Source organism: Bison bison, unplaced genomic scaffold, assembly GCF_000754665.1.
Source record: "Bison bison bison isolate TAMUID 2011002044 unplaced genomic scaffold, Bison_UMD1.0 scf7180017864466, whole genome shotgun sequence".
Lineage (NCBI taxonomy): Eukaryota > Metazoa > Chordata > Mammalia > Artiodactyla > Bovidae > Bison > Bison bison.
In genome coordinates, this window is record NW_011495027.1 from 3,690,014 (window position 1) to 3,703,418 (window position 13,405).

Here is a 13,405-nt window from a genome sequence, read left to right on the forward strand (position 1 = left end):
TCCTGGCAATCTTGATTCCAGCTTGTGCTTCTTCCAGCCCAGGATTTCTCATGATGTACTCTGCATAGAAGTTATATAAGCAGGGTGACAATATACAGCCTTGACGTACTCCTTTTCCTATTTGGAACCAGTCTGTTGTTCCATGTCCAGTTCTAACTGTTGCTTCCTGACCTGCATATAGGTTTTTCAAGAGGCAGATCAGGTGGTCTGGTATTGTCATCTCTTGAAGAATTTTCCACAGTTTATTGTGATCCACACAGTCAAAGGCATTGGCATAGTCAATAAAGCAGAAATAGATGTTTTTCTGGAACTCTCTTGCTTTTTCGATGATCCAGCAGATGTTGGCAATTTGATCTCTGGTTCCTCTGCCTTTTCTAAAACCAGCTTGAACATCTGGAAGTTCACGGTTCAATTAGGTTAATCAATCTCAGTTAAAAAGCAATCTGTTTTAAGACGTAAATGAAATCTGATTTTGAACAGATTTTCATAGAGGGTGTTAAGACAACATGTAGCGATATAACACATTCCAGCTGCACAGAGAAATACACAAAAGGACTCTATTCAATGACTAAATCCTGCTCTTCTGCAACAGCAGTAAACAAAGTAAATAAGTAAGCTTTCAGCAGTCATATGTGGCATAAACATACCCTAAGCCAACCACACCCTAAAATCACTTGGACAACAACAGAGCTCAAAAGACTCAAAAGAAATACTGTAACTTAATTCACTCTGCATTTAAAAAATGGCTCACTTTAATCTGTAGATTGTCTGGAGTAATTTAGACACAGGGTTATATCACTACTCCTGGAAAAATCAGGAATAGTTAAACCTGTTCCAATCCCACTTCTCACCTGAGGAATTAAAGCCAACGCTCTGAGTCAGACTTCATTGACAGTCCAAGCACTGCTAGCATGGGTCCTCCCTATGTCTTCATTTATTCATTAGTAAAACACAATAGTAATATCACAGGATTATAATGTAGAGGTCACAGGATTATAATGTAGAGAAAACAGGACAATGTTGGAAAATATATTTAAAAGCAGGGGTAACTATAATAATTCTTAGTGTTGTGGAGCATCAAATGAGTTAACATATGGAAACATTCAATGCACAGTTATACTACTTGAAGTTCCAGTTAACAGTAGTACAGTTTGGCAACTAATAGACTCAGTAAATGACAGCTCTTAATACTAGAGCTTACACAGATGATATAATTACTTTCCTAAATGTTTCTGGCCAGTTAATAAATATTTACAAACTATCCAGAAGGGAATGTCTCCTAGCAAATTAGTCATGCTCCTCTTAATGTCCACAGTGTCTCCAACAGTTAAAATGCAAAATGATTTTAGTTGTTCCTCATGGTTATCACCAATTTTGTCTTTTTTTCTTCTGGAATTATACAAAATAGAACTGATTTCTATAATACGTGTTCCAATCTTTAAAACTGATTTTGGACTCTTCTCACAAGCATACCACCCTCAGAACAAGGACATGTATACTAATGGAACTAGATAACAGAGCAGTTATGAGAAAACTGATCAGTACTGACAAACGGTCAGCTTTTTCACTAACTTGTGATCTGTCAGGTTTTCTTCATTGGAATCCACACATTTCTGCCAAAGCAGTATTCTAGGGATTTTTTTCCTTCCCTAGGATCTAATCTCTCTTTCCCTCTTGCCCTTCTGTTTTTTTTTTTTTCTATATATGCTCAAATGCTTTTCAGCACTCATTTGATCTCGTACTTGAGATTGTTAAGTACTGAAGAAACTGAGATTGTACTTGCTACCAATACATATATCGCTTTTCTTGCCATGTCCAGTAATTAGCAATCTTGAAAAACTGTGCCTCAGGGACTTAATAGAACTTGCTGCTGCTGCTAAGTCGCTTCAGTCGTGTCTGACTCTGTGCAACCCCATAGACGGCAGCCCACCAGGCTCCCCCATCCCTGGGATTCTCAAGGCAAGAACACTGGAGTGGGTTGCCATTTCCTTCTCCAATGCATGAAAGTGAAAAGGGAACGTGAAGTCACTCAGTCATGTCCGACTCTTCACCACCCCATGGACTGCAGCCCACCAGGCTCCTCTGTCCATGGGATTTTCCAGGCAAGAGTACTGGAGTGGGGTGCCATTGCCTTCTCCAATAGAGCTTACTGTTCCTCTAACATGAATGAATGAAAGAAAACATTGGCTTTATTTATTTATTTGTCTTTCCCTCAGGGATAATCCATCAGTTTACTTTCTGGAGCTCCTCTTAGGGCTTCCTGAGGCTCTTTGCTAAATCTCCAGTAATGATTTGTCACCTTGCTGCTGCTGCTGCTGCTAAGTCGCTTCAGTCGTGTCCAACTCTGTGCGACCCCATAGATGGCAGGCCACCAGGCTCCCCTGTCCCTGGGATTCTCCAGGCAAGAACACTGGAGTGGGTTGCCATTTCCTTCTCCAATGCATGAAGGTGAAAAGAGAAAGTGAAGTCACTCAGTCATGCCCGACTCTTATCGACCCCATGGACTGCAGCCTACCAGGCTCCTCCGCCCATGGGATTTTCCAGGAAAGAGTACTGGAGTGGGGTGCCATTGCCTTTTCCGATTTGTCACTTTAGTTAGTATCTAATCTCTCACCCTTTTCACTGATATATGCATTCTGGCCTAGTACACATTGTACTGAAAACAAGAGATTTGACTTTATTTTTTCCTGTGACATAATGATATATTATTTTCTGGTGGAAGAAAGAAGAAATAACATGATCAAAAACTAAACAGTTTCCAAACTATTTTGACTTTTACATATGTGCGTATATATAGAATGAACAAAAAATAGCATACTGACATTCTAATTTGGATTGTTATCAAACTTATTTGCATTCCTTCGCACAATGGTAGGGAACTAACAGCTGTGTATAGACTTTGGAGAACAGGCAAGCCCCCGAGAAATACAAGAAAATCAGAGAGTGTGTGTGTGTGCACGTGTGCATATGCATGGATAATCTGGGGACAGGGCTCACAGCATTTATAAGATTCTCACAAGAGTTTATGAATAACAAAAGTTTAAAACAGCTGTTTCGGAGCATGTTAGGCAGATAGTTGAAAGTAAGTCTAAGATAAGAAAAAACCAACAAAATTTAGTAGATAATAAGTTAGAAGTTTTTCCTGTACTAAAGAGAGTCAAAGAATTAAGAAAAATTGACAGGAAAAAGACATTAAGAAAATTGAAAGCATTAAGAAAAAAATAAGCATTAAAAAAAGCATTTCCTTAAAAGCATTAAGAAAAACTGCAGGAGTTAAGTGTGGAAAAATAATCTCTCAGTGGAGTTTCCCACTGTGTATTTTTTTCACTGGAGAAGATGCAAGTCTGACAAAGGAAGAATACTTACTTGTTCCCCTTGGAGTCCTGGGAGTCCTGGATGCCCCTTGAGACCCTGCAATGGTAAAGGTGAAGACATGCTATGAAAAGTAAACCCATGTGAGTCCAATAACTAACCACAGTTGTCATTCACCCCAACTTCCAGTTTTCTCATTAATGAAAATGTAATTATTACTAATCTATGTCTTATTAAATGTTATCCTTTTAATTTAATAAAAATTTAATTTTATTAAATAATAAATTCTTATTAATAATTCTTAATCAATTTTGAGTGCTATTTGAAAGATTTGTTGTTGGCAACTAAAATGGTTACATAGTATTGAATAAAAAAACAGCATCATTTATAAAAGGCTGGTATTTAGCAATAGGTCTGCTCAATTCTGCTGCAGCTTTTTAAAAGTTGGTTTTAGTTCATTAATGCTGAAATGAAAGGCCTTCAGATATATTCTGTTTGTAATTATTGAAAAACTGGACTATATTCACGCAGTTTCTCTAAAACATTGTCATAACATTCTGTGAATGAGTGAATAAAAGAGACTGCTCAAGTCCACCCAAAGGGGGTTTATAAGACTTTGGCCACCTCACGCGAAGAGTTGACTCATTGGAAAAGACTCTGATGCTGAAAGGGATTGGGGGCAGGAGGAAAAGGGGACAACAGAGGATGAGATGGCTGGATGGCATCACCAACTCAATGAACGTGAGTTTGAGTGAACTCTGGGAGTTAGTGATGGACAGGGAGGCCTGGCGTGCTGCGACTCATGGGGTCACAAAGAGTCGGACATGACTGAGCAACTGAACTGAACTGAACTGAAGAAATCAATAACCAATGTTATATGTCATTTATATCTCAATTTTTTTAAAAAAGACATTAGTAACAAAAAAGATTTTCCAAATAAGAACCAAAGTCAAATCTTAATCTCTATCATCAACATTCAAAGATATAAAAGAGATAACAACCTTTATGCTCTAGAAAGATATTCTATGAGCAAAAGGAAGGAAGCTAAAAAAAAAAGAAGACAGGAACAAAGAATCAGCGTATTTATACAGCTCTAATTAACAATCAGTAAGTCAACCTGCTGTTTACTCGATTTGCTGTATATAAAAGAACAACAGAAAGTTCCTTTTTAAAAGAATCTCAGAATTTTAAGCAAACTTCAAAAATCTGAAATAAATCATAGTTTACAAATGTCAGAAACTTCAAATTAACGTAGAGCAAACTGAAGATACATTTTTGGGGTTTCAGGATATAGGGTAATAGAGGGAAGAGAGTCATTCAGGATTAATCACTGAGGATTTATGAACATGAATTCATGAATTAGAGAAGGAAATTATACCCTGGTTAGACAATGGGAAAATTAGAAGAGGTGCCTATTTGAAAAATAAGGAAATGATTTAAGCAGTTTCTGAGATGATAAACTTAAAACATAAGTAAATGTTTAAGTAGAGAGACTCTTAGGAACCATAGAGAAGATCAGAAAATGTAAGAAAGCAAGTTGGAGGCAAAAATTTTTGTGTTATCTGTAAATGTAAGCATATAAGTAACAAGGGAATAACAGAAGGAAAAAACCAGAGTGCAGAGGAAATGGCCTGTCTTCTGGGAGCTCCGTTCTTTCCTGATTAGACTATTAAAAATAAGAGAAGTAGCCATGACAAAGAATACGGGAAAAAAGTGGAGGGGAAGGAAGGAAGGCACAAAGAGACTTCACTGAACTAAAAAAACTAATAAAAACAAAGAAGTGGCTAATTCTGTAGCAGTCCTATGAAGCAAGTATCTTCCGCATTTATGCCACGCCAAGTCGCTTCAGTTGTATCCGCCTCTGCGACCCCATGAACTGTAAACTGCCAGACTCCTCTGTCCATGGGATTCTCCAGGCAAGAATACTGGAGTGGATTGCCATTTCCTTCTCCAATTTTACAGATGAGAAAATTCTCTGAGAAATTAAATGATATGATCAAAGTCATGTAGGCAGTAAGGTAGAATCATGTTGGTTTGACAGATTTATCATGAGCTTAGTAACCTGCCCTCCTATTTACTTTATATGCCTATATTTGTCTCAAACTCAAATGTAGGACAGTCTCATCCTCATCAAATGTTAAATTGTAGATAACCAAGATAAATCAAAAAAAGGAATTATTAAAGCTACACATTTACCAATGGCCTCTAATACACCCACAGTTTCACTCTGAGTTTATACTTTTTTTTTTTTAAGATAGCTAAATACCAGCCTAATTACAAAACAGGGGACACTGTTCTCAGCTGTCCAAATGTTAAAGAGTCTACAGATAAAAAATATCCACAAACCTAGCCTTTTCACTTTTTTAATACTGGGAACTAAGAAATGTCCTCAGCACTAAAATAGTGGCTGCATCTCCCTCGGAAGAGGCAGCAGATCTAGAAGGATGTATTTCCTAGGAGAGGGTCAGGAAGATGACAAATGGGGAGCCGGAGTGAGAGGCATATAGATAGAGACTCTCTGTCAGGGGCCTAGTTCCTTTTCTTTAAAAACAAACAAACAAAAAACCTGTATTAAATATTTACTTCCTTGTTTTGATTTCTGTGTACTGCTGAGTCTAATTATATGCTTCCCTTTCTCTGGCCACTCTCTGTTTCTCTGACCGAAGATTCTTCCCTCCTCAGCCCTGGTGAAACAAAACACACTGGTGCTACAACCGTGTTAGCGTACTTTCCCTGAAGCAGTTTATAACAGTGAGCTAGACACACTGACCCTAATATCCTCCAAATGTACAATTCTCTCCTAAGAGATTCTTCTTCATCAACAGCCCTTAATAAGAGGGCAACACCAAACAGTCATGATCTTTTCTTCATGAGCTCACTCCTACTTCACCTCAGCCACAGGAGACGGCACTCAATCTAAGGGGAGCCAATATGAAGTCTGGCCAGTAGCCTATAAAGACACTTGGAATAGAGACTTTCTCATAAACAGGGTCAAGCTGGGCCAATTAAAATCTTCTTAAAAGTAAGTTCAACAGGAAGGAAGGAGGGAATAGAAGGAAGGAAAGACTAATTTAGGTACTTAGCTAAAGCTAGAAAGACTGACAAAGGAAAGATAAGAGAAAGAGAAGAAAGCCAAAGTACAACTTAAAAAATTATTGTGAAAAGAAATTATATTGAGAAAGAAAGTTGTCAGAGGGAAAACCAGGTAACACAAAAAGGCAGATGCAGAGAGAGCAGAGGAGCAGCAGTACTAACAGAAAAGTATAGTAAAAGAGCTACAAACTAATGCTGCTAAGATACTCAGAGCTGCCTTGAATCAGTACCTGTCTCCATGAGACCAAGTCATATTACAATACATATTTTTAGATTCCATGGGTCTCCAGTTTCCCTTAATGCTGTAGAGAGGATTGAAATAATTCTTTCTTCCTTGAGATAGCCTATGTCTCCATTCTTTGCAATCAAAAGAGCCTAAGTAAAGCACAAAATGTTTTTGGTTTGGTTTGCTAACTGCTAAGTCACTTCAGTCGTGTCCGACTCTGTGCGACCCCACAGATGGCAGCCCACCAGGCTCCCCGGTCCCTGGGATTCTCCAGGCAAGAACACTGGAGTCGGTTGCCATTTCCTTCTCTTGGTTTGGTTTGGTTTACTACTAATAATGAAAAGACCAAGCACACTGAACTCTAGATCCAGTTTTGCCACTAGCTAGTTATATATCAATAGTTTCAAAGTCTTCATCTGTAAAATGATAGCGCTGAATTTAACGACTGCTAGATTTCCTTTAACCTGTTGCTGCTGCTGCTGCATTGCTTCAGTCGTGTCTGACTCTGTTCAACCCCATAGACGGCAGCCCACCAGACTTCCCATCCCTGGGATTCTCCAGGCAAGAACACTGGAGTGGGTTGCCATTTCCTTCTCCAATGCATGAAAGTGAAAAGTGAAAGTGAAGTCGCTCAGTTGTGTCCAACTGTAGCAACCCCATGGACTGCAGCCCACCAGGCTCCTCTGTCCATGGGATTTTCTAGGCAAAAGTACTGGAGTGGGGTGCCATTGCCTTCTGCTTTAACCTGTTAGGATTCTGCAATTACTAGAATCTGTTAAGAAATTCACTTTTTCCTTTTCACCCTGCATTGAATGAAAAACAAAGGCATTTATTAGAGGCAATTCAGGCTTTGAGGCGTAGGAAGAATTTAAGTAACACTGATGCATGTATCAGAGAAAAATCAGATTCAGGTTCCCATGGGCATATGACCTGAAACAAAGATGGGGACTTTGGGATGAGTGGAAGGGAAAGAGAATGGATCAGGTAGGAGACTATTATGACAGTCTAGGTGAGACGTGATTATAAATTAGATTTGAGGGTGGAGTTAGAGATGGTATATGAGCCCCTTAAAGAGTTTAAACCTAAGTTCTTGAACTATTTTAATATGGTATGCTCAATGTCTAGAACACAGTACAGTTCAGTTCAGTTGCTCAGTCATGTCCGACTCTTTGCGACCCCATGAATCGCAGCACGCCAGGCCTCCCTGTCCATCACCAACTCCCGGAGTTCACTCAAACTCACATCCATCAAGTCGGTGATGCCATCCAGCCATCTCATCCTCTGGCATCCCCTTTTCCTCCTGTCCCCAATCCCTTCCAGCATCAGAGTCTTTTCCAATGAGTCAACTCTTCGCATGAGGTGGCCAAAGTACTGGAATTTCAGCTTCAGCATCATTCCTTCCAAAGAACACCTAGGGCTGATCTCCTCTAGAATGGACTGGTTGGATCTCCTTGCAGTCCAAGGGACTCTCCAAGAGTCTTCTCCAACACCACAGTTCAAAAGCATCAATTCTTTGGTGCTCAGCTTTCTTCACAGTCCAACTCTCGCATCCATACATGACCACTGGAAAAACCATAGCCTTGACTAGACGGACCTTTGTTGGCAAAGTAATGTCTCTGCTTTTCAATATGCTATCTAGGTTGGTCATAACTTTTCTTCCAAGGAGTAAGCGTCTTGTAATTTCATGGCTGCAGTCATCATCTGCAGTGATTTTGGAGCCCAAAAAGATAAAGTCTGACACTGTTTCCCCATCTATTTCCCATGAAGTGATGGGACCAGATGCCATGATCTTTGTTTTCAGAACATAGTAAGTGCTTGTCAATTAATTGATAGAAAGACCTGGATGAATAAATGAATTGATGAAAAGATGAAGAGGAATTTAAGTTATTTGGGGGAAAATAGATTCTAAGTATTATTTAATATGATATTTCAATTCTCTTAATATTGAAATGAAAGATTCTAAGTGGAAGAAAATATCTTTTTGCTATTTTTCAATGTAATATTATTCTACTGTAATATAGTGGAGTTAGCACCATTATTGTATAAAAGTCTCCCTATTCCTTAATTTGTGACTATAGGCCTCATTTGTTTTCTAAATACTAATCTGTAACATTTTTTTTTAAAATGAAGTAAATAATGTTCCTGGGAAAAAATACCTAAATTCAAGTTTTGACATAGCTCCAATCTAAGAACCTGACAGTTTATTTTTCTTTAATTTTTCATATCATAGTATTTTGAAAATATTATTTGAGTCACTGTTCTTCCTACACCCACAAAGGAAGAGCAAAAAAGGTCCAGCAACTAACAACATATGACTTTTCTCTGATGAATATACTGAAACTGAAATGAATGCATTTCTTAAGTACCAATAGAAAAATTTACAAATTGTTTTAGAACATTTTAAAAACTCAATGTAAAGAGTTATAGGGTTGTCTTGATTTTTGTTGTGACGGAAAGTTGCCTTGCTAAAACCTCCAATAATAAGTGGGGCTTAGAATCTAATTTTAATATAGAGATTTTAATACTTCTTTTAACATTAATTTGAATCCTAACAAATAGGTTATCAATATATGACCACATAGGACAAAAAAGAAAGATACAACTGAATCAAAATTAGAAATATTAAGGGATGGAAAGGAAACAAACTTCAAGTGTATACCTGAACTTCCCCAAGTAACTAAATTTTGGATAAATAAATAAAATATTTATCCATAAGGAAAACAGTGGAACCATTTACATACAGAACCATCCTTGCTTTGCATGGTACTAGAGATCTATAAAACTGAGCATATAGGCTGAAACCATGCAAGAAATATTAATAATGGGAAAAAGTCTGTGATCTTTAAAAATTTTTGTCAAATGTTAAAAAGTCTGTCAGTTACACTTGCATAGGGAAATGAAAAAAATGTTCAACTAAGATTAATTTAGTACCGTGTAATTTAAAACATTAGAAACAGTGAAAATTAAAGTTCCATTTCTTAGCAAAAATTTATGAAGAGTAGTTTGAATAGCGTGCTTTTCTTGTATAAAGAACCATACTGAGCAAACATATATCCTATGGTTTGGCAAAAGCATATTCAAAATCAGAGACATTACTTTGCCAACAAAGGTCCGTCTAGTCAAAGCTATGGTTTTTCCTGTGGTCATGTATGGATGTGAGAGTTGGACTGTGAAGAAGGCTGAGCACCGAAGAATTGATGCTTTTGAACTGTGGTGTTGGAGAAGACTCTTGAGAGTCCCTTGGACTGCAAGGAGATCCAACCAGTCCCTTCTGAAGGAGATCAGCCCTGGGATTTCTTTGGAAGGACTGATGCTAAAGCTGAAACTCCAGTACTTTGGCCACCTCATGCGAAGAGTTGACTCATTGGAAAAGACTCTGATGCTGGGAGGGATTGGGGGCAAGAGGAGAAGGGGATGACAGAGGATGAGATGGCTGGATGGCATCACTGACTCGATGGACGTGAGTCTGAGTGAACTCCGGGAATTTGTGATGGACAGGGAGGCCTGGCGAGCTGCGATTCATGGGGTCGCAAAGAGTCGGACAGGACTGAGCTACTGATCTGATCTGATGATGGTTTGGCAAACTGTCACACTTCTTTCTGAGTATAGGTCAACTTCCAACATTTCATCCTTTGCACTTTCAGTGTCATGAAATAGGTCCAAGAGTTCTTGTAATATGAAGATTTTTTTTTTTTTTTTTTTGCTGTTGTAACCTCCTCTGGGACATCTCTATCCTATTCATCACAACACTTTCCTCTTATGTCAAAAGTTCACCTTTACTAAGTACTTCTCTTTGCATATCTAGTTAACTCAAGTGGCAGCAGTGTGCCAGGATCAGCTATTTCTTCTATAATTCCATCTATATTCAATTCTAATTTCAATTTCTGTTATCACTATTTCTTTATTTCAGTGTTCTGTCATCTTGTTTACCAGGTTGTTGTTTTTTTTTTGATTATCCATCTGTGTAAAATGTCACATGAGTTCATCACAGAGAGAAGGAAGCAACATAGTGACACGTTCTGCTGTCTATGTAGTAACTAACAGATGTGCACAGTACAATCACCAACAGATTCTGAGTGAAGTTATGTGACTGGTCACTGATCTTGATGCACATCTACTATTTATGCAGAGACTTGTAAGCTGAAGAGCCAGTAGCAAAGTTTATACTTTATGCAGCTAATCACAGTTAATATATTGTGGTAAGTGAAATTTGAACCATGTTGTTGGGAGACTGGTGTTAATTAAACCATGGTAAGTGAAAGCTGTGTATACTGAAACCACGCAAAGTGAGGAATGCTTACATATATGTATCGAGAAAGAGTCTCAATGATATTATCTCCATGTTTATATATGACCGGTTTTTTTTAAAGTTTTTTCCCCCCACTAAATATAAGGACTTATATTCACTAAAATAAAGATTTTTCCTACGTATGAGAAAGTACCCCCTATGGTATAAGACAACTTCTGCATTATCAACTCTGCTTTCCTATCTTGAGCCTCCTTACCTAAACTTTAGGTTTTAGAAAAGTAGGAGCATTCCTCTCTAGAATCCACAAAAACACCAAAGAAATTCTGATGACTCAATGATTTGTCTCTGGCATTCCTCTTCTTAAAGCCCTTCAGTAGCTCTCTACCATATGATAAATGCTCTACCATGGTATCCAAGCTCCTTCATGATTTGACCCCTGAATGCACCTTATTTCCAGACACACCCTGACTAACACTTTATAATCTCCAAACAAGGACCTGTTTCTTGGCTCCAAGCCTTGGTTTATGCCATCACCTGTGTGTAGACAGCATACATGTCTACTAACTATGGTATCATCATGATAACTTTCTGTTCATCCTTAAGAAGCAGCTCAGATGTTGCCTCTGAGCAACATCAAAGTGTTCTCTAAACACTTTCCCCACCTACAATCTTAAGAAGTTTAGGTAACCTTCAATCACTGCTACAAAAACTTTTTTCATCTTCATCACTGCACTTGTTATAGACTAATATACTTTTGTGATTTACTTTAGTATCTACTTACTTTTTTAGACAGTAAACTACTTGAACACAGGAACTATATCTTGTTTACCTAATACTGGTTTCCTGAATGAACTGTAGGATAAAATGATGTGATTAAAACAACTGCAGAATTCTAGTGACAAACTTTATCTCAAAACCACCCTTTTGTCTGAAGCAACTTCCTTGTATCTTTTGCTTCTGTCTAGTCTCTGCAAGCTGAGGCAAAGGTGGGCTCTCCTTATAAATGATCACGTGAAAGGCAACATCACTGAGATATTAGTAGCAGGTTAATTAGTTTTACTCACTCTACCTAAATGGGATGGAGGGTGTTTGGAGGACTGAGGGGAAAATAAGACAGGTAAGAAGGGTTACTGATTTGAGAAGCAAATGGCAACCCACGCCAGTACTCTTGCCGGGGAAATCCCATGGATGGAGGAGCCTGGTAGGCTGCAGTCCATGGGGTCACTAAGAGTCTGACACGACTGAGCAACTTCACTTTCGCTTCTCACTTTCATGCATTGGAGAAGGAAATGGCAACCCACTCCAGTGTTCTTGCCTGGAGAATCCCAGGGACGGGGGAGCCTGGTGGGCTGCCATCTATGGGGTCACACAGAGTCGGACACGACTGAAGCGACTTAGCAGCAGCAGCAGCTTCAGGAAAAAGACAACCACAAGGACTAGGTGAAAGGGAACAGTCAATTAAACTTATAAACAGCATCAGCAAATGAATGGATAAAGAAGATGAGGCACATACATACAATGGAGTACTACTCGGCCATAAAAAGAATGAAATTACGCTATTTGCAGAGATGTGGGCAGACCCAGAGACTATCACACAGGAAAATCAGAAAAACAAATATTGTATATTAACACATATATATGGAATCTAGAAAAATGGTACAGATGAACGTATTTGCAAAGCAGTAATAGAGAAACAATTGTAGAGAACAAACATGTAGACACTAAATGGGGAAAGGGAGGGGTGAATTGGGAGACTGGGACTGACGTATACACACTACTATGTACAAAACAGAAAACAAATGAGAACCTACAGAATAGCACAGGGAACTCAGTGCTCTGTTGAGGGGATATGTAAACACACACACACACACATATATGGCTGATTCACTTTGCTGTACAGCAGCAAACAATGCAACACTGTAAAGCAACTATGCTCCAATAAAAATAAACTTACAAGCAGCATTCATTCATTCACTAATAGCATGGCTGCTAAGTGGCATTCACTGGGCTGAAATACCACACTGAACAAAACACCGTCCTTGCACTTAGGGATCCCTAAATCACACATATATTTCCTTTTATTTCCTAATGCACTGTATCTGAAAGCCAATATTAAATTTTCATTTTCTACAGTATAATGGCATTCCTCTACAGACTAGGTCCAAGTATCTAATAATTTGTCACACACTACAGGACTCATGTCAGCAATGCCAAGAGGAATACAAAGGTTTATATCCATGTTTGGCCAACATAATCAGGGAAACCTATGGCAAAAATGAGAAATAGTGATAAACTGCTGCTGCTGTTAAGTCATTTCAGTCGTGTCCGACTCTGTGTGACCCCATAGACGTCAGCCCACGAGGTTCCCCCATCCCTGGGATTCTCCAGGCAAGAACACTGGAGTGGGTTGCCATTTCCTTCTCCAATGCATGAAAGTGTGATAAACCAGCCATAGCTGATTGAAAAAGAAGCCTTAAGCAAGAAATCAGAACAAAATTTAAAAAAAAAATCAACAACCATGAAAA

The 13,405-nt window shown here is 38.6% G+C and overlaps 1 protein-coding gene across 1 annotated transcript in view; it reads right to left on the reverse strand.

The window, feature by feature from the left end:
• The window catches only part of COL24A1 (collagen, type XXIV, alpha 1), a 396,106-nt gene that overhangs the window by 289,703 nt on the left and 92,998 nt on the right, over positions 1 to 13,405 (reverse strand). The window contains exon 9 of the mRNA XM_010860327.1: positions 3,367 to 3,411. Coding sequence (XP_010858629.1) covers positions 3,367 to 3,411 — 45 coding nt within the window. The remainder of the gene's footprint in view (positions 1 to 3,366; positions 3,412 to 13,405) is intronic.